This window comes from Equus quagga, chromosome 14 (genome assembly GCF_021613505.1).
Source record: "Equus quagga isolate Etosha38 chromosome 14, UCLA_HA_Equagga_1.0, whole genome shotgun sequence".
Taxonomy (NCBI): domain Eukaryota; kingdom Metazoa; phylum Chordata; class Mammalia; order Perissodactyla; family Equidae; genus Equus; species Equus quagga.
The window spans coordinates 90778954-90799091 of NC_060280.1; the positions used below are offsets into that span (position 1 = coordinate 90778954).

Sequence of the window (20138 nt, forward strand, 5' to 3'; positions counted from 1 at the left end):
AAGTCAGAAGGTGGCTGGACTTAATGATCACCCTGTGACGGGAAGATTAAACCCAGACCAGAAGGAGAAAAAGATGGATCATAGCTTACTTCAGAGAAATGGAGGCAACATAAATCTCTGACTAGGAGAGAGACCATGGCTATAGCCCCTCACCATTGACATAGAGGCTTTCCTTGTCCAGGGTGAAGGAGCCCAGCTGCGTCATGCCATGTGTCCCATTGCTCAGCTCCCAGTAGAGTTGCTTTCTGTCCAGTTCAGGCCCCGCAGGGTCAGAGTGAAAAGTACACACAATGTCCACTCTGGTGCCTGCTCCACCCTTCTCAAGCCTGGGGAAGGAAGAAGATGGGGATGTGGGATACCGAGCAGGGGTCCTTCCGGGTGTGGAAAGCAAGAGTGGAAGGGAGGAGGCTGATGGAGATGCTGAGGGGCTCGGTCTGATGTCTGGAGGGGCTATCCTAAGTGTTTCTTGTCTGAGACAAACCCCTCACAATTAAGGACAGAAAACACTTTAATTAGAATTTGAAGACAGGATACAGTGGCTAGCCCTCTTCTAAGAAGAGAGCCATCATTTGAAACTAAATATCATCGGGATTCCATAAACTCTAAGCACAATGCCTCATTTCCAAGCCTTGAGCATTCTCATCCACTAGGCTTGAAGAAGGCATGAAGAGATCACGGTGGGTGCTGGAGGCCACTGGTTCCAGGAGCATGCCCAGCAACTGAGCCCTCCTGGCTGGTGAACGAAGGTCCACCTGATCCAACGAATCATTCCATCTGGTGTCTCACCTGAGTGAGGCCAGTCTGCAACCAGTGTGGAGGGGACCGATACTGGTCTTATTGAGCAAGAGCCGGAGCTGGTGGAGAAAGAGGAGGCAGTGAGCAGAAGGGCTGAGTGGCTATGTGGGCAGGAGTGAGGTGGGCTAACAGTGGTCATCAAGAGGTTTTCACCCGGTGTTGTAGGATCCTCTCAGTGGCGTTGAACTTTGAGGAAGCTGGGCGCCCCATGTCCTCTGTGTAATGCATGTTGGTGATGGTGAAGTTCAAGGTGAAGGACGCCAGGGTGAGGCCAGGGGCTGCAGTGGGGGAGGAAGAGAAAGGTGTCCACTTGGGACCATAATAATGACCAGGGTTGCCTGGGGCTCTAACCAAGGGGCAGCAGCAGAGGACTAAATACAGTCATGGGCTACAGGACCTGAAGGAGAACATTATGGAATTCCAAAGATATCGAGAACCTTCACTCATTCACTCAGTGAGCATTTATTGAACACCTAATGTATGTGAGGCTCGGTGCTGGGCTCTTATGGGACAAATAGAGCATAATCTCTCAATTGTGTGGACCAGACCATTATGCTTCAGTGGAAACTGGGGGCTAGGCAGTTCCAGGAGGAGCAGCCAACCAGTGACTGAGGAAAGCTTCCCAGATAAAGCATCATTTCAGGTGTGACCAAAAGCATGAGTAAGAGTTAGGTCACAGGAGCTGAGCAAGTGGTAAGAGACCTCAAGCAAAAGGACAAGCCTAGGTAAAGGCCCAGCAGGACTACAGAGCAAGTGAACTCAAGGAACTTGAAGTCCTTTTGTTATGGTCACAGGGAAGCCTAGATGTGAGGCTGGAGGGATTCTCTGAGTCCCAAAAGAGGAGGGAGTGACTATGCAGCACAGGGGTTTGAAAACAATTTGTAGAGCAGGTGGAATCATCCAAAGATTGTCAATCAGGCAGGAATCATATGGACATAGGTACACTGGCAGGGACGCTGCAGCTGCCGTGTCGAGGACTGTAGGAAACCAGAATGGAGGCTACTGCAGTCGTCCTAGTGAAAAATGGCAGTGGCTGAATAAAGGCAGAGTGATGCATATGCAGAGAAAGGAAGGACTCGAGAGAGATCCCAAAGGGAGAAGAGATGATTTGGTGATGGATGGATGAGGGAGGTGAGTGGGAGGGAGGGTGCAGGTTGGCGCCCATGTCCCTGCCTTTGGTGATCAGGAGATAGAGCAAGTTTGGGAGAAGATGGTGACTCCAGGGCCACAGACTGGGTGATGTCCAGGAGGTGGGTGGACCAAGGGTCAGGAGCTGCTGTGTGGTGTGGGCTGGACTCAGGGTTTGGATTCAGAGCAGCTAGATGATCTCTGAAATCCACAGAAATGGATGAGTTACCTCAGATGAGTGAGCAACGAGGGAAGAAGTGATCTGGTACAAATGATTTTGTACGAATGATTTTGGTACCAGTAAGAGCCTTCCTATCTGTGAGCAGGATGCGGGGGATGGAGCCAGAAAGGACACTGGGAAGGATGTGGAGGTCACAGCAGCTGAGGGAAAAAAAAATCAGGAATCGCATCCAAAGTGTGCTATACCTTTAAGGAAATGGTGGCAGTGGTGGTGGCTCTCGTTATAAAATGTACACCTCTCTCTATGCACCATTTAGTCTGGAGTTAGGATATCATCCTCGGTTGTGTGAGGTGGGAGGTGGGAGATAAGTCCTGTTACCTCTCAGCCCACATTTCTATGCATGTCCTCTGGACTCCTTTCCGTCCAGATGGTGAATGACAGTGGGGAAGAGTTGGCTGGTTGAGCAGCTCCCATTTCTGGGGGCAGGACAGTGGTCACAGGTGCACAGAAGTCTGAAATACTCACTATTTGGGGTGGTGGCTAAGGCTGGATGACTGTAACCTGCAAATAGAGGGAGAGATGCTGAGGAAGGTGGGAGGGAGAGACAATGAAGAAGCAACTCGGCCATTGGAGAGATGGCAGCTGGACCATCACAGCTGTGGCTTCTTAAAAGGAAGACAGAGTGCTCACCTAGAAGAGAGAAAATCCACCCTCCCATCCTCGGAGAGGCTAAAGACTTGCTCAAAGCACTCTGAAATGTGAGGCCCCCATAGAGGTGAACTTGGCACGCAATCTGTTGCAGCACAGCCCACTCAGTGTGGAGGAGGAGACCCACACCCAACACAGCTCTTCACCATTGATGAAGACACTATCATCACAGAAGCTGGGGAGAAAATAGCCCAGGGACTTGGGTTGGGGACCTCATCATCCTGGAGATGCCAAGAAGGTGGTGCCCACGTCTGGGGCTTTAAAGGGCATTGGTCCTTGTTTTCTGAGCCTGGAGGTGAGGTGGGGATGGGGAGTGGAGGCAGTGGGCTCCTGGCCTCTTCCATTCCTAAGGGCTGGCACTCAGAGGGTTGTAGAGACTTCTGAAGCCTCAGAATACTCACTGCTGGGGGTGGCTGCCTTGATCTTGTGGGTGTAACCTGCACAGATAGAGGGACATTGGGTGAGGTGGGGGCGGGATGAGGTAAAGGGAAGAATGGAGACAGAGGATGTGGGACCTGTTGAAATGCAAAGAAAGATGACAGCCCCTCACCGTTGATGTAGAGACTGTCCCGGTCCAGGGTGTAGGAGCCCAGCTGAGTGACACCATGTGTCAGCTGGCTCAGCTCCCAGTACAGCCGCTCTCTGTCCAGGCTCCAGCCCTTGGGGTCAGGGCGGTGAGTGCAGACAGCATCCACTCCAGTGGCTGCCCCATTCTTCTCAGGCCTGGGAAGGGAGGGTGAAGGGGATGACAATAAATGCAGTCCCTAGGGAGGAGTCCTGAGATCCCTGGGGGTGGGACAGAGGAAATGAGAAGGCTAGTAGAGAGGTGAGAAATTAGACTTAGATTCTCTGGGTGCGCTGACTTCCAGCAAGCCTGGAACTGTGAGCCGAGTCAGTAGGTGGGAAAATTACCATTAAATTGCAAGGCAGAAGCCTACTTCCTCAGGGCAGGGGGACAGGAGAGCTCATACTTGAGACAGGTGAAAAGCTGGAATTTGAGATTAAAGTCAGTGGAAAAGCCATGCTTGTCTTGGGAGAAATCCCGGGGACAGAATTGAAGACCTAAAGGAAATGCCCCTATTGGTCAAAGGGAGAGGAGGAGGGAATTCAGAAGGATGACCAGGCTAGGGCCCAATCCTGCTGATGGGCTTTGCAGAATCTGGGGACACTTAGCAGGGAGAGTTACAATCAGATGAGGTGTTGGTCCTGGAGTCAGTGCCTCCTGAATTCCACCTCTGTGGAGGACATTGACAGAGAGGTCAGGGAGGAAGCAAACCAAACTCCTCCTCAGGTCTGAGAGCACTGGAGTCAGCCCTGGCTGGTTATTCCAAGGTCTCACCTGAGCAGAGTCAGTCTGCAGCCGGAGTACAGGGGGCCCACACTGGTGTTCTTGAACAAGGGTCTAAGCTGTGGATGAGGGAGTGGGAAGCAAATAGATAGGTTGAAAGCCAGGGCAAGATGGTCATCTGATGAGTGGGGCAAGAGTGAAGCGGGTGAGCCTAGCACCAGGGGATGGGGCAGGAGTTGAGAGGTGGTCATGAGTGGGCAGGGCTGGCATCAGTATGCAGGATGGAGGTTAGGTGGGTGGAATTGGCTTCCTGGGTGGGGCCGGCATCAATGGGTGGGGCAGAGGTGAGGCGGGCAGGGCTGGCATCAATGGGTGGGGCTGGATGGAGTGAGCAGGGCTCTCACCAGGGACTGCAGGGACTTCTCTGTGGTGTTGAATTTCAAAGAGCCTGGAAGCCACATGTCCTCCAAATAGTGCAGGTTGGTGATGGTGAAGTTGATGGTGAAAGGCACCAGGGGTGGTTCTGTGGCTGCAGCAGGGGAAGGAGAGGAGAGACCATGCTGAGTCCAGCTGAATGGGGGCAGGGCCTGGCACCATAGCCCTGAGAACCGCAGCCATCTCGCTGGAGACCACAGCGATGGCTGAGGGTGCTTGGGGTGATGCCAGAATAACCAGTATGGACAATGTTAGACCATCAAATGCTTCAGGGGAAAGAGGGAAAGATTTGGAAGCTATGAAGCTTTAAAGGAGACCGTCTACAACCCACCATTCTTATTCAGTTCAATTGTTCACTTACTTTCCTCCATCCATCCACCCAACCAACATTTAGTGGCCACTTTTCTGTGTTCAGCAGATAACACAGAGGTGATTCACAGATGACTCATTGAAATGATTTCCCAGCCTGTGTCCTGGACTCTTTCCCTCCCTGACAGCTGGAGATGTGGACAGGGCCTTGCTGCTTCCTTCCCTGGTGGGGGCCTTCAGAAGACCACTGAGTACTCACCACCGGGAGTAGTTTCTGAAGTCTGGTTGGTGTAACCTGCAGAGAGAGAGGGAAAGAGAGAGAGAAGGTGCTGGAGGTGGAGAAGGAATAAAGAAGGCATGGAGGGTGAGAATGCAGGCTCAATAATTCAGCAAAGCAAAGGTGGCCACTGCTCACCATTGACATAGAGACTGTTCTGGTCCAGGGTGTAGGGACCCAACTTGGTGATGCCTTGGGTCAACTGGCTCAGCTCCCGGTACAGCTGCTCTCTGTCCAGCCCTGGGCCCACGGGGTCAGGGTGGTGGGTGCAGACAGCATCCACGCCAGTGGCTGCTCCATCATTCTCAGGTCTGTGGAGGGAGGGATACAGGGGTAGAGACAATGAGGAGTCATCTGTGGAAGGTCCTTGAGAATGTTGTGGGGGGGACCGTAGGGAAAGTTGGAAAGTGCTGGGGCTCTTGTCAACAGACATTTGCTGAAATCCTTCCTTGGCTCCTTACTGGCTGTGGGTGAAGCCCAACGTCCCAACAAGCACAACACGGCATCCAGGCCTGCCCGGCTCACCTCTCCGCCTTCCCCTTGCTTTTGAGTATTTCTGTCCTGCATGCTCTCTCTACCTTAGCCACTGCTTTCTCCACCTGTGTTCCCTCTCCCTGAAACACTCCTCCCGGCATGGAGTGGTGTCTCCTGGCCATCGCCTACTGCTCTCCAGGTATGAGCTCCCATCTCAGTTCTTCCTAGATCCACTATACTTCCCTCACCTCTCAGCACTTCAAGTCTCTCTGGACCTTGGTTTCTCATCTATAAAATGGGTGTAATCATGGTACCCACGTGTATCTTGTGAGGATTAAATCTATGGATAGAAGTAATGTGCTTAGAATAGTATCTGGTACATCCTAAGTGCTAAGTGAGCGTCTGCTGCTATTATTTTATTTTCCATTATTGTTACTATTAATTATATGTTTACTATTAGTTAATATGTATACATATGTTTGCATACATTTATAGATCATTAACATGATGCACTCTTTTTGAGGGCAGAGTCTACGCTTTGGCCCCCATCGAGTTTTCAGAGCTGAGCAGAGCTTGGACACAGCAGGTGCTCAAGCAACATCTGTGCAAGGAAAGAAAATCTGTGGAACTCCAGGCCAGGGGAGTGGGGAGGCCCCTTTTGCTGTGGGTGCATCAGCATCCTAGGCTAGGCTCTAAGAAAGATGACTTCCTTCCATCTCTCTCTCTCCTAGCACTTCAGGGAGGAAATCCTTTCTCAAATTCTAATTTTGGAGGCATGGAGAAAATTCCAGGGAGATGCCCACTGAAGCTAAACCTTCTAGAGACCTCAGAATGGAGCTGGCTATTCATATTCTGGAACCCCCATCACTAGCTGAACTAGGGAGTTCCACAAGTCTGCACCAGAAGGGAGCAGAGAATTGCAGGCTGGGCTCATGGGGAAGGGATGTGAACCTATGGTTCTTCCAAAAGGAAAGAGGCAAAGCTTAGCAGAAAAAGCATGGGCTCTGAGGAGACAGGGTTGGAATCCTGGCTCTACCAATGGGCAACTACTGGCTTTGGGAAAGTTCCTTAACATCTCTGTGCCTTAACGCTTCACGGTAAAATGAGGATATTAATAGTGATGTTAAAAGAGTTCAGGGAGATGATGTATGGGAACCATATAGCTGTCCCCTTGGATTTGCACTCTCAGGGGACAATTGGCAATGCCTGGAGACATTTTTGGTTGTCACAACTTTGAGCAACTGGAGTGCTGGAGGCATCTAGTGGGCAGAAGCCAAGATGCTGATGAATATCCTAGAGTGAAGAGGACAGCCATCCACAACTTTATTTATCTAACCCAGAATGTCAATAGTGACTGTGTGTCAAGAACCCCAAAGTCTGACACATACTAAGTGCTCGCTGTATGTTAGCCTTCAGAAATGTTTATATGCTGTGTGGGGTTGGAGGCACGGGAGTCTGTGGGTGTGTCCTTTATGAAGGAATTTGGTGCATACTTTTGGGGTGCTACATTTTGTCGTTTTGTTCCTAGTCAATAATGCATGGGAGATTTGAGGCTCAAGAGGATGGGAAGGTCCAGAGCAGGGCCTGGGGGTCAGGAGCCTGAGGCACAGTAGCTGTCCCAGGTGGAGAGTTGCAAAGGACTGAGGCTAATGGGAGGCCCCAGCCCTAGAGGACTGTGGGTAAGAATCTCCACTATGTGTCACCGGGCCGTCTTCTCTGGAGGTCTTACCTGAGCGAAGTTAGTCTACAGCCAAAGTATATGGGACCAACACTGGTGTTCTTGAACAAGGGTCTGAGCTGTTGAAGGAGAGAGAGGTGAGTAGAAAGACTGCATAGGACAAGAGCAGGACCAGGATGAGGTGGGCAGGGCCAGCATCAGTTGGGAGGCAGGGAGAGGTGGGAGGGGCAGGGGAGAGGCGGACTCTCACCAGGCGCTGCAAAACCTTCTCTATTTTGTTGAACTTCGCTGAGCCAGGAGGCTGCATGTCCTCCATGTAGCGCAGGTTGATGATGGTAAAGTTAAGGGTGAAGGGAACCAGGTCAGGTCCAGAGACTGCAGTGAGGTTAGGAGAGAAGTCACACCCTGAGTCACCACCTGAGCTAGATTTAGGGGTCATCAAGGAGAGTCTGGATCCACATCTCAGTTGCCCAGTGCACTCACATCTGGTGCAAGAGCTCAGAATGTCTCCTCCAAGAATGGGAAGCTTTATTTTATTATTCTATTAATAGTAATGATAATAAAAATGACAATAAAAATAGCAGCAATAATAACAGCTGATGTTTGTTAAGAGCTTAGTTTATGCTACACTCTGTGCTATGTAGCACTTTCCATCCAGGATCTCATGTGTTCCTCACCCCTCACCCAACCCCTGGAGGTGAGTCCTGTTACCTATACCCAACTGACAGAGGATGAAAATGAGCTTCAGAGAGGTTAAATCACTTCCCCAACATCACACAGCTATTTTAGGGCAGAAGCTCTGACTCTAGTGTTTGAATGACTTAGAGTTGAGTCCTGCCCATCTATTGGTTGTGTGACCTCAGAAAATCACTGAGCTTGCCAAGAACCACTCTATGCCTCTCTTCAATGGAGAAATAGCAGTGTCTACCTGCAGGGGTTGAAGGTCATACATGTAAAGAAGAGCCTCGGTTATGTGACAATGAAAGCTGCTGTTATTGCTTTGTTGTCATTGTTACCATTGTGTCTACTTTCTCTGCCGACCCCTTTAGTCTCTGCCCTTTGGGAATTAGTTCTGGGTTTACCCTTGACTACTCCCATTCAGTTGTTGCAGAAGGTGAAGCTTTGGGAATTGTTTTAGAATGCACTGCTGGGTCTGTTCTCACTAACTGACCCCTCCAGGTCCCTTAAGGCCAACATGGTCACAAGCTGGTCCCTGGTAGGTCACCTGGAATAGATTGTAAAAATAGCCACAAATTCTTCACCTCCCTGCATCTACACCCTTCAGTGTGGTGTTGCAGCCCCTTCCACCAAGACGTGGGAGTCTATTTCTTGGCCATGACTTGCTTTGGCCAATGGGACAAGAGAAACGTGATGCAAGCAGAGGTGAGAAAAGTGCTTGTGCACTGAGGCTTGCCCTTCCTCGGTGTTGGGGGCTCCATGACCACCATCTGAACCAGCCAAAGCCAGTCTGTTGGATGATGAGAGGTTATGTGAAGGAGAACTGCGGCACCCTAACCATCAGTCAGGCATCCTCCAGAAGCAGAGTCATTAGCAATCTGCAGGTGATTGTAGATACATAAGGAAGCTTAGTTCAGACTAGAGGAGTGCCCAGCTGACCAATATACTAGCGAGCAGCAGCAAATGATTGTTTTAATCCATTAAATTTGGGAGTCATTGGTTATGTTGTTTGTAAGCAAGCTAACTGATACAAAACCTTAACAGAAAGCCAAGAGAAGATTACTAGGAGCCACTCCTTCAGTCTAGGATTGAACACCTGGAGTCACAGAGCTCTCCAAACCCAGGGATGGCCTTGGACTGGTCTGTGGGGAGGGTGTGGCCCCAAAGGTTCATCCTCCCTACCCTGTCCCCTTGCTTTGACCTGCCTGTATGTACTTTCTTGTCTTTCTCATTGCTAAACATGGAGGCAAGTAGGTGGGAAGGAAGGAGACATGGAGAGAAGGTTCTCACCTGTAGAGCTGGAGAGGGAGATTGGTGCCGTGGATGTTCTCAAGGAGGGTGTGGATGCCACAGAAACTGAGGAGAGAGCACCAGAAATGAGAATGATGCCATCTCATCACCTTGGAGATGCCAGAGAGAGAGGGCTTGATGCCCAGCCTGAGTCACAGAAGGCAGAGGTGGGGGTAAGTGAGTAACCAGGACCCTTCCTCCATGAGGCCCTGGACTTGGGGAGGAGGGACTAGCTGCCCCCACAAGGTGTTGGAGGGGCATGGGGCCACTTAGGGTTTGAACACTTACCACTGTGGGTGGAGGTCAAAGCTGGTCTAGTGTAACCTGCAGAGAGTGGGTAAGAGTGAGAGTGAGGTGGGATGTTTGAAAGGCTGAAGGACGGGGTGAAGGGGCTAGGCCATTGGCAGAAGAATGGATGCCATCAGGAGGTTGTGTCTCTTCCAGACAGTGAGTTGTGCCTCCTATAACCTTTCTCTGACTTTCTATCTCTCTATGTGTGTGATGTAGGCCTTGGTGGCGAAAGAGGACCTCACAAGGAAAAGACTGAGGAGAGAGAAATCTAGAAGCAGACATGGATGCCTCCTCTGGTCAGAGCTCAGAGCAGCAACAGAGGAAGCCACCTGGGGTACAGGAGGAGACCCCTGCCCCCACCGGACACTTACCGTTGACATAGAGACTGTCCCTGTCCAGGATGTAGGAACCGAGCTGGGTGACACCATGGGTCTGGTGGCTCAGCTCCCAGTAGAGCCGCTCCCTGTCCAGCCTGAGGCCTGCAGGGTCAGGACGGTGGGTGCAGATGGCATCAACTCCCGTGGCTGCTCCACCATTTTCAGGCCTGGGGAGAGAAGGACATGGGTATTGGGCTAGGACAGAAGGGCATGTCTGGTAGGACATCCTTTCATCAGCCCACTTGTATGTGGACGCCTGCTTATCTGCTCTCCTGGTCCAGGCATGAGCCGCTCACAAGAAAAGGAGCATCTTCAAGTCACAAAAGACCAGAGTGGAGTTTACAGTCAGGTGACCATTGGTTCAAACCTTAGTTCTGTCACCTGTTGACTAATCCACGTAAGCTTCTCTGACTCCGTTCTCCCATCTTTGCAGCATGGATAATGCTGTAACCACTTTGTTGGAATGTGATGGGATTCAGAAATTATTGACATAAAATACTCAGCCCTGGTGCCAGGTACATGATAAGTGCTCGTTAATTAATTATTTGCTTAATTAAACAAATGTTTACAGAGCAGCCACAATGCCTGGCAAGACTGGATAGCAGCTCTCAAAAGAGACTCATCAGCTCTCAGAAAGATGATCCAACCCAGTCTTTGGATCTGAGCGTCTGAGCATGAAATACTGCATGGCAGAGATCCCCACCCACTGCCCACCTGCCTCTTGCAGAAACAGCTCTCTGGGGCAGCAGGAGAAACGAGGCCTGAAGGGATAACCTGGGAGATGTAGCAGGTGGCACTGCCAGAGAGCATTATAGTGGAGAAATGGAGTGTCTCTTGCACCTCAGCGGGATGGAAGCAGCCTTGAGCTACTTCCGCACTAGTTCTGTCATCCTAGAGACTTGACGAGGGCACAGTGTCAGTTGTTATGCCCAGTGATGCTGCTTATGCTGAAAATGATCCTTGTTGAGGACCTACATCTTTTCTGGAAAGACTGTAAATAGACATCAATACCTGGCAGGAAGCTATAGCTTTGGGATTCCTTGCATGTGTGGTGACCCTGATAACTGGGCAGCTCTTTCATAAAGGACTGGTTCCTCTTTGGGACATGGGGCATCTAACCCAGGGTGACTTCAGTACCTATCCATTGAGATTTAATTTCCTTGCACGTGAACTGTCACTCAGGAGGCCAAAAATATAGCCCTTGGGCTGCCCAGAAGGCTCTTGCAAAAAATAAATGTCAGTGCTGTCCTGCTGGTATGCCGTTTTCTGTCCATATCCTTCTAGGTGAAACTGAAATCATGGATGGCTTACTCAGGTCTGGAGAGTCTGACTGTCTGACTGCATTTAAGATGGGCTACAGAGGGCAGTGCGCAGGACTAGCCCCAGAGCTGGGAACAGCGCGAGCGAGGTGAGCGAAGACCTAGATACAACCTCTAAGGAGTGCTCAGTCTCAGGGCTGTGCAAGTACAGAGTTAGCACCTCCTTAAATAAATTTTGTGCCCTGGGCACCTTGTTTGCGCACCCTAGTCTGGGCCCTGGCCAACCCAACACACCCACACTTACTATACCAATAAAAGCAAGACAAAGAGCAAGACTCACCTTAGCGTGGTCAGTTTGCAGCCAGTATAGAGTGAACCGATGCTGCTGCTGGTGAACAAGGACTTGAGCTGAGGGGAAAAGAGTGGGTGAATGGAAAATAAATGTAAAATTATTCATCACTTAAGACACAGTATTTTTGAATAAAACAATAGCTCCCTAGTCATCTCATCCCACATTTATCTCAAAAGGACCCTTTGGGATAAGCGCTTTTGTTATCTCAGTTTACAGACGAGGAAGCAGTAGCAAAAGGCGAGATCACTACTCTAAAGTCAAGTCACTTGTCTGTGGCAGCACCAAGTTTTGAATCTGGGCCTGTCTGCCTCCTGAGCCCTCTGTGTCCTCCAACAGCATAGCACGGAGACTCAAGAGGGTGGGGAGGAAGTTGGAAAGGAGGGATATGGAGGAGGGGCCTCTCACCAGGTGTTGTAGGACTGCCTCTGTGGAGTTGAACTTGGCAGAGCCCGGCTGCATGTCCTCTGTGTAGCCCAGGCTGGTGATGGTAAAGTTGAGGGTGAAGGGCATCAGAGCAGGGCCAGTAGCTGCAGGGGGGGAAGTGGAGGAGAGGCCATGTCGTGAGTCGGGTTTGATGAGCGGGGCTGGGTCCACACCTGGGATCCGAACCAGCAAAACCCTGGGCTGCCGAAGTGGAGCACTGGAACTTAACTACTCAGCCACAGGGCCAGCCCCCAAAGTATCCTTATTTTCTGAAGCGTGGTAATGGAATTACGGTTGCATTGGCAAAGTCCTGATGTTTGGTGATTCTTGCTGAAATATTTAAAGGTGAAACATCATGATATGTGCAACTCTTAAATGGTTCAGAAAAAAATTATGTCTACTTCTATACTCAGTCAGTTCTGCTACAATGCCTCTTTTGAAAACATGATCTTTTCCGGGGGCATTGATACATTAGGGAACAATTTGAACATAATATAAATTTCATATTGGCTTATGTGCAAAATCTTTTGCAAGGCACACAAGAGAAACACTAGGTCAATGCAGAAAACTGCACCCAGCTGAACCTAGCTACACAGGCATACACAAAACGCATGCGCACAGCTCAGACATCTCCCAGCTCCATCAGGGGCCCCTCAGGTGTTATGAGGGATACCCATATCCATGCTGGGTTCTAAATTTCTGTATGCTTTCAGGTAACCCTCCTTTCAAACCTCTTCACAATAACTCACAAGCTTCAATCCTTCCACAAGCAAATGTCAGGCCTCTGCCAGGGTAAAATGCTATATTTATTGTAGCATTTATGTATTTCCTAACCATTTAACATATGCAAAACTTTGTTGTTTTATTAGATGCCTAATTTTTATGTCACTGACAAGGTTTTTGAGGGTTGACTCCAAATCTCACTTTTCTCATAAGCCCTGTGGTTTTCATTGTGTGATTTTTGCACAGCACATGTTAGGAACACCTGTGTCACGTTACAGCAGCACTGCAACGTGCAGGAAGCAAATGAGACAAAGTGTCAATGACTGTGGTGGACAGATGGATGTTCCTTGCCCTATTCTTTCAACGTTTCTGCTATTTTTGACAATTTTCTTAATAAAAAGTGGGGGGAAAACACAGACACACAAAATATTCATGAAATGCTGAAATGAGCCCATGGTCTCTAGACTCTGAGAGATCCAACATTCCTTAAAATGCCACTAAAATAAAATGGCTGTATGCATTGACTGTAGTAAGACAGACTACATATGTTCACAAGGAAAATATTCATAAAGACATTAAAAGAAGGATAAAGTCATATCTATTCAGCATATTCACGAAGAATATTCCTTAAAGCAAGCTGTTGGTGGATTGGTTAATCGGGTAAACTGGGGAATTGATCATTTGCTGAGCTGGCTTTGGCACCCTGGCCACTGGACAAATCTATTCTCAGTGAATAGGTCTGCTTTGCATTCTACCAAGGGTTGCTGGATGATTCGGAAATCAGGGGCCACCTACAAGTTTTGGAAACGTGGTTCCAGAGAATGGCTTAGGACTCTGAGTGCTGGGGCTGGGATTGGTATTAAAAAAATTCCCAGGAACTTGGGTAGGTCTCATCAGATCCTCAGAGTCAGGTTTAGGCTCCGAGAGATGCCACATACTCCACCCTTCCTCCTACATCCTGTGTTTAGAGCTCAACTGGAGTTACTGGGAGCATCTTCAGAAAGAATGCCTACCTGCGGAACTGGAGAAGGCGGTTGACATCCCTGCAGAAACTGTGACCACCATAGAAGCTGGAGAGAGAAAAAACCCTGAGAGCCTGGGGTGGGGAACCATCACCTTGGAGACACCAGGGAGGGGTGGCCGTGCCTGGGGATTTCTTGGGTGTGGGGTCCCTGTTCACCCAAGGCTAGGATGCAGTAGGGGTGCAAAGTGGAGGCAGTGGGCTCCTGGCCTCTTCCATTCCTAGGTGCTGGGACTTACAGGGTTAGAGACTTCTGAAGCCTCAGAATACTCACTGCTGGGGGTGGTAGCCTGAGTCTTGCGGGTGTAACCTGCACAGGTAGAGGGAGATAAGGTGAGGGGGTGCAGGAGGAGAGAAAGGGAAGATTGGAGGGGGAGGATGGGGGACGTGTTGAAATGCAAAAAAAAGACGGCAATCCCTTACCATTGATGTAGAGACTGTCCTTGTCCAGGGTGTAGGGGCCCAGCTGAGTGACACCATGTGTCAGCTGGCTCAGCTCCCAGTACAGCTGCTCTCTGTCCAGCCCGGGGCCCAAAGGGTCAGGGCGGTGAGTGCAGACAGCATCCACTCCAGTGGCTTTCCCATTCTTCTCTGGCCTGGGAAGGGAGGGTGAGGGGGATAACAATAAATAAAGTCCCTAGGGAGGGGTCCAGAGATCCCTAGGGGCAAGACAGGAAGGGGCCAGAGGAAATGAGAAGGCTGCTAGAGAGGTGAGAAGCCAGCCTTAGATCCTCTGAGTGCCCTGACTTCCAGGCACCCTGAGACCATGAGCAGAGTAAGCAGGTGGGATAATTTTTATTAATTTGCAAGTTCGAAAGCTGCTTCCTCAAGGCACAGGAGTAGGAGAGCTCATATTTAAGACAAGTGAAGAGCTGGAATTTGGGATTAAAGCTAGTGGAAAAGGCACGTTTTTCTTTAGGGAAATCCTGGGGACAGAACTGAAAACGTGAAGGAAATGTCCTCACTGGTCAAAGGGAGGGGAGGAGGGAATTTAGAAGGATGACCAGAGGAGAGGCCCAATCCTGCTGATGGGCTTCGCCGGATCCGGAGACACTTAGCAGGGCTATAATCAGAAGAGGCGTTGGTCTTGGAGTCAGCGCCTCCTGAATTCCACCTCTGCTTGAGGATTCGACAGAGAAATAAGGAAGGAAGCAGAAGAGCAGGAAGGAAGTGGAACAAACTTTCGGGTCTGGGAGCACTTGAAGGAGCCCTAGCAGGCTATTCCGATGTCTCACCTAAGCAGGGTTAGTCTGCAGCCGGAGTACAGGGTGCCCACACTGGTGTTCTTGAACAAAGATCGGAGCTGAGGTGGAGGGAGAAGAGGGAGAGTAAGAAGTCTGATGGATTGTGGGCAGGGCAGAAGTGAGATGGGTAGGGCTGGGATCAATGGGCGGGGCTTGCATCTACGCGGACAAGGCTGGTAGGTGAGTTCTGCTTTGGTAGGCGTGGCAGAGAAGTGGGCGGGGCGTGCACCTGTGGGAGGGGCTCTCACCAAGTTCTGCAGGACTCTCTCCGTGGTGTTGAACTTCCAGGAACCAGGGCGATGCATGACCTCCTCAAAGTGCAAGTTAGTGATGGTGACGTTGAGAGTAAAGGGAGCCAGAGGAGGACCAGTGCCTGCAGTAGGGGTGGGAGAGAGACGCCCACTGAACCTACTGTGTGCTGAGTGAGCCTAAGCGTGGGGCATCTCACATGCCTGTCTACGTGCATTGGGAGGGTCTTCCTCCAAGACTAGCAGTTTCCATAGGGAGATCCCAGACATCAGCATTAACTGAGGGGCACTGGGGCTAAGTATGGAAAATTGCACTATGGGCGTAAATGCATCATCAAGCAGGAATCAAGCATATCTGACCCTCTGGCTGGCTAAAATCTATACATGCATGCTCTTTTCCTGAGGTTTTTCTTTTTTTTTTTTAATCCAATTGTTTCTCTGAGATCCACCTCTTTATTGATTTTTAAAATTTTTGAAGAAATGCTTACATTGCATTTTTATGGGTCAGCCCCTGTTTTAAGTGCTTCATTTACATTTAAACCTTGGACCAAACTCTTCAGAAGGACATAATATTCTTATCCCCATTTTACAGATGTGAAAACTGAGCCCAGGGAAGGTTAAATAATTTACCCCAAGTCACATAATCTATAAATGGCATAGCGTAGTTTGAACCCAGGCATTGTGGTCCCAGAGTCTGTGCCACTAACCCTCCACCTGGGACCATGGGCAGGTCCCACCTACAGTGGCGGCTCATTTGGGCCTGAGTGGTCAGCGGTCAGAATGCCCTCAGGAGGCCCTAGAGGATAAGTGACTAGAGACTCCAGTTAGACAGCTGTAATGATGGCTCATCTAGGACCCTCAGCAGGGTCGATGGGTGGTATGGAAATCAACCATGGGTCAGTGGGAGGCCAGGAATGGGAAGCTGACCCTTAGTCCAATCAGAGTCTGCTCAAGTCTCTGACCAGGACCTGTAAGAGGGCATTTTCTAGGTACATATGTAGCTCATGCTGTTCCCTTCTTTCCTGGAAAGGAAAACTAAGTACCTGAGAGAGAGAAGCCCTCCATGCATATCTGCAAAACTTAGCCTAAGACCATGCTGATGGTAATTCAATACCTATTTGTACACTCAAGAGTTCATTCTCTGTCTTTCTTGATGGAAGCTCATCAAAGAGTAGGGCCCTTTCTATTCTGTTTACTGCTGCATGAGCAGGGACTTTTATACAGTGAGTGATAAATAAATACTTATTGAATGAATGAATGAATGAATGAGTGTGGCTCTCCACATGATACCTCCCACTGGCCAAGTGCAGCAGACCTTTCAGGAGGGAATCCCAGAAAGAAAGCTCCTACCTGTGGATACGGTGACTGGGGTCGCTGAAGATGCTGGGGAGATGGTAGAGGCCATAGCAACTGGGAAGAAAACAAAGTGAGACAAACATGGCAGAAGGGAGGGCTTCCTCAGCCAAAGAGGACTCATCATGGGACCTTAAGACCATTTTCTTGTTCAGCCTCAGGTCTGTGCTGGGCTTGTCTTTTCTGAGCCAGGGTGTGAAGGTGGGGAAAGACCAGAGTAGGGACAGCAGAGAGGAGAAATGGGCCCCAAGGCAACGCAACACTAGGACCCAAATTACTACTCACTGCTGGGAGTGGAGGTCAGGGCTTGATGGGTGTAACCTGAAGAAAGAGATGGAGAGAGGGGATGAGAACTTGTAAGGATGCAGGATGGGAGGAAGTGGCAAAAATCTGGGGCTCTTTGGGTTTCTATGAATCTATTATTTAAGTAATATTTATACAACACCCTCAAAGTGCAGATCCTATACACAAACCCCAAAGAATGTCACTGGAGCACAGGGAAGAATTTCTATATCAGGTCATCCGTGGTCTATCCCTCTGCCATCTGTCCCCTCCTCCTTCTCTGAGTGTCTGATCCCTCAATATATCTCCAGAAAAGCTGTGAATGTATGCCTTTTCCTGAGGGAAAGAACTAGAGGTGAAGGCCAGTTTGGGACAAGCTCAAATCCTCCCCACACCGGAGAGGACAGGAGATCCAGAATGTGAGTCATGAACCCAGAGCACACTGCCTGCAGTGAGACCCACGGGGAAGCAGGAGAAGACCGGGGCTGCAGCGCTTTCACTCACCATTAACATAAAGGCTGTTCTTGTCCAGGGCGAAGGAGCCCAGCTGGGTGATGCCGTGGGTCTCACGGCTCAGCTCCCAGTACAGCTGCTCTCTGTGTATCCCAGTGCTTGTGGGCGCAGAGCGGTAGGTGCAGATGGCATCCACTCTGGTGGCTGATCCATCCTTCTCGGGCCTGGAGAGGGAGGAACACAGGGATGGGGTCATATGCAGGACTGATGATGAGGGCGACTTGCAAGAATGACAATACCTGGAAAAGCCACAAAGTTGAAATCACCTTCTTTGGAAGGCAAAAAAAAAAAAAAAGGAGACAAAATATCTAGAATTTATAAAAGATCAGTAGATGAAGAAGGTGAATTAGGACTCGGATTGGCACAATGTTTGTTCATCATCCACGTACCAGCCTCCTACCATCCCACTCAGATTGGTCCAAGGGGAAAAAAAGAAAAAAGTGGGCACAACCCCAAAATCTTGCATCTCTTTTGAACACCTTAAATGTGGGTTTAGAAATGTGCATGCCCCAAGGACTGTTCATTTTTGCCTTAAAAATTACAGAATAATTTTGGAAATTGCAAGGCACTAACTCCTGGGAGATGTTCTATACCTTGTTTGGGACTTTAAGGAAGTCTAAGAAGACAGGAACTGGCAGAGGGCTCAGTATATGCAGCATCACAGGTGCCCAGAGCCTGCTACACTGGGCAGGTGGGGAACATGTATGCGGTGGAGGAGAGGAAGTGAATCTGGGAGGTGTGAAATGAGTAAGGGAAACCTCAACTAAATTGGAGTGGGGAAGGCCTCTAGGGGGAGCCCTCACACTCAACACACCTTGTCAATTACTCCAACCAGAAAAAGACAAACACTTGCACCTCTGACGGCAAGTGCAACTATTTTGCTGCTGTAGAAAGATTTCTCTCCTTACCCGGCAACAGCCCAGCTAATGAGAAACACAGCTCAGCCAATGAGAAACCACCATGAACTGATACTTTTCCCCGGACGGACTTTCTATTAGAACAGCCCCTTTCTACTCTCCGTTATTCTCTATAAAGGCAGCATCCCTCCTTTGTTCTCTGGATTTGCCTATGGTTCATCACAGCATGCACATCCTTAGTTGCAATCCCTTTGGCTATTCCTGAATAAACTTATTTGAGGGTAAAATAACAGGAGAATTAGATTTTTAGTTGACAGAGGCATGGGATGTGAGCATCCACTCCTGGGTGTCTCACCTGAGTGATGTCAGTCTGCAGCTGGAATACAATGGGCCGATACTGGTGCTCCTGAACAAAGAACCAAGCTGGGGAGGAAGGAGAGAGCGGTAAGGAGGAGAAGGAGACGGGGCCTTGAAGGGATGAGGAGGAGTGGGCATCAGGCATCTCGGGGCTCTTACAATGTGCTGCAGGACCTTCTCTGTCATGTTGAACTTTGCAGATCCTGGATGTCCCATGTCTGGCATGTACTGCACGTTCATCACGGTAAAGTTGAGGGTAAATGGCACCAGGGTAGGGCTTGTAGCTGCAGCAGGGGAGGCAGATAAGAGAACCTGTCCTGAGCTTGCTATGGCTCTCTGTCCAGTCCCTCTTCCAGCCTCCCTGGGCCCTCACACCCATGAGCTCTCATTCTCTCCACCAGAGGGCTCCATCCAGCTTGGTTCTTAATCCAAAGCAGCCAGGGACCACTATTTCAGTCATGCCCAACAGCTCTTAGTATACGGAGTTGGTTTTTCTCCCAGGAGCTCTGATTTTGCGGTACCTAATGTGACCCCCAGGCTTCCTCTATATTGGCCCAGTCATGTGACCAGACTCAGGCCTCAGGTTCCTAGTTACAATTTGAGTTCATTCATTCATTTGTTGCATAAATATTTATTGAGCACCAGCTATGTGTGAGGCATCACCATGGCACTGGGCACATATATTTCTAGTTAGGAAAATAGAACTTATGTCAGGTATTTCAATAAGAATAATGTAATATAAAAAAAAACCCTGAAAAGGTAACACAGAGATTAGCAAAATCAAGAAGCCTCTAGCCCTGTGGGGCTGAGGGAACAAAGGGATGAGAGAGTGGCATACTGAGATTGCTGAGACCATGGAGGAGACACAGCCCCTGCTGGAGATGCTGTATGAAGCTCACAGAGGTGAAGAAATATCCTGGCTCTTCTCCTGCCCCACCCACCACTGTCCTACCAATGCCTCCTATTGGCTGAACCTAATAGGAAGTTAGTTAGCTAGTGTGATCAAGCTTGGATCAAACTGGTGTTCTCAGTCATGACCCAGCTGAGCCTGAGTTGAGCCTTCCAACTCACAGATGCCTTCCAGGAAAACCAAGGAGCCTTTTGCTCATCATCAAGGGACCAAATTTCCTGGAATTCTTTCCCAGAATCCTGTGACAACTTCAGTTGAATTGGTAGCGACTGCCTGGTGTGTTTTATTGGTAAGGATTCTGGAGATGTTTTGAGCTCAGAAGGAATGGATGCCATTATCATTAGTGACGTTTGCCATGGATGAGAGGAGTGGTGGCACAGATGCCATACATTTGTCCTGGTTAGAATCTAACAGAGTCATTAAACATTTGAACCAGGACAGGAATGGACTGTTACCACACATTACAAGAAAGCATATTCATTCCTTCCTTTCCTGGGAGAATCTACACATTTCTTGTAGACCTACCATGCACAGGGCACTGTGGTAGACACTAAGGAAGCACAGAGGAGTAAGACACAGTTGCTCCATGTGGCAGGTTTACTTAACATTGGGATCAACAGAAAACAAAATGTTCAAAAGCAGAAAAAAATCTAAGAGTCTGTACTTATTAATAAATGTAAGAATTGT

The 20138-nt window shown here is 49.4% G+C and overlaps 1 protein-coding gene across 1 annotated transcript in view; it reads right to left on the reverse strand.

Annotated features, from left to right (window-relative positions):
• Nucleotides 1-20138, reverse strand: part of MUC16 (mucin 16, cell surface associated) — a 73908-nt gene that overhangs the window by 20513 nt on the left and 33257 nt on the right. The window contains exons 23-48 of the mRNA XM_046638305.1: nucleotides 18701-18825; nucleotides 18540-18607; nucleotides 17319-17491; nucleotides 16818-16853; nucleotides 16530-16589; nucleotides 15180-15304; nucleotides 14923-14990; nucleotides 14111-14283; nucleotides 13962-13997; nucleotides 13680-13736; nucleotides 11926-12047; nucleotides 11509-11576; nucleotides 9904-10076; nucleotides 9530-9565; nucleotides 9242-9307; nucleotides 7524-7648; nucleotides 7325-7392; nucleotides 5260-5432; nucleotides 5104-5139; nucleotides 4505-4629; nucleotides 4152-4219; nucleotides 3363-3535; nucleotides 3214-3249; nucleotides 949-1073; nucleotides 787-854; nucleotides 154-326 (exon numbers count right to left, since the gene is read on the reverse strand). Of these exons, the coding sequence (XP_046494261.1) occupies nucleotides 154-326; nucleotides 787-854; nucleotides 949-1073; nucleotides 3214-3249; nucleotides 3363-3535; nucleotides 4152-4219; nucleotides 4505-4629; nucleotides 5104-5139; nucleotides 5260-5432; nucleotides 7325-7392; nucleotides 7524-7648; nucleotides 9242-9307; nucleotides 9530-9565; nucleotides 9904-10076; nucleotides 11509-11576; nucleotides 11926-12047; nucleotides 13680-13736; nucleotides 13962-13997; nucleotides 14111-14283; nucleotides 14923-14990; nucleotides 15180-15304; nucleotides 16530-16589; nucleotides 16818-16853; nucleotides 17319-17491; nucleotides 18540-18607; nucleotides 18701-18825 (2556 nt within the window). The remainder of the gene's footprint in view (nucleotides 1-153; nucleotides 327-786; nucleotides 855-948; nucleotides 1074-3213; nucleotides 3250-3362; nucleotides 3536-4151; nucleotides 4220-4504; nucleotides 4630-5103; nucleotides 5140-5259; nucleotides 5433-7324; nucleotides 7393-7523; nucleotides 7649-9241; nucleotides 9308-9529; nucleotides 9566-9903; nucleotides 10077-11508; nucleotides 11577-11925; nucleotides 12048-13679; nucleotides 13737-13961; nucleotides 13998-14110; nucleotides 14284-14922; nucleotides 14991-15179; nucleotides 15305-16529; nucleotides 16590-16817; nucleotides 16854-17318; nucleotides 17492-18539; nucleotides 18608-18700; nucleotides 18826-20138) is intronic.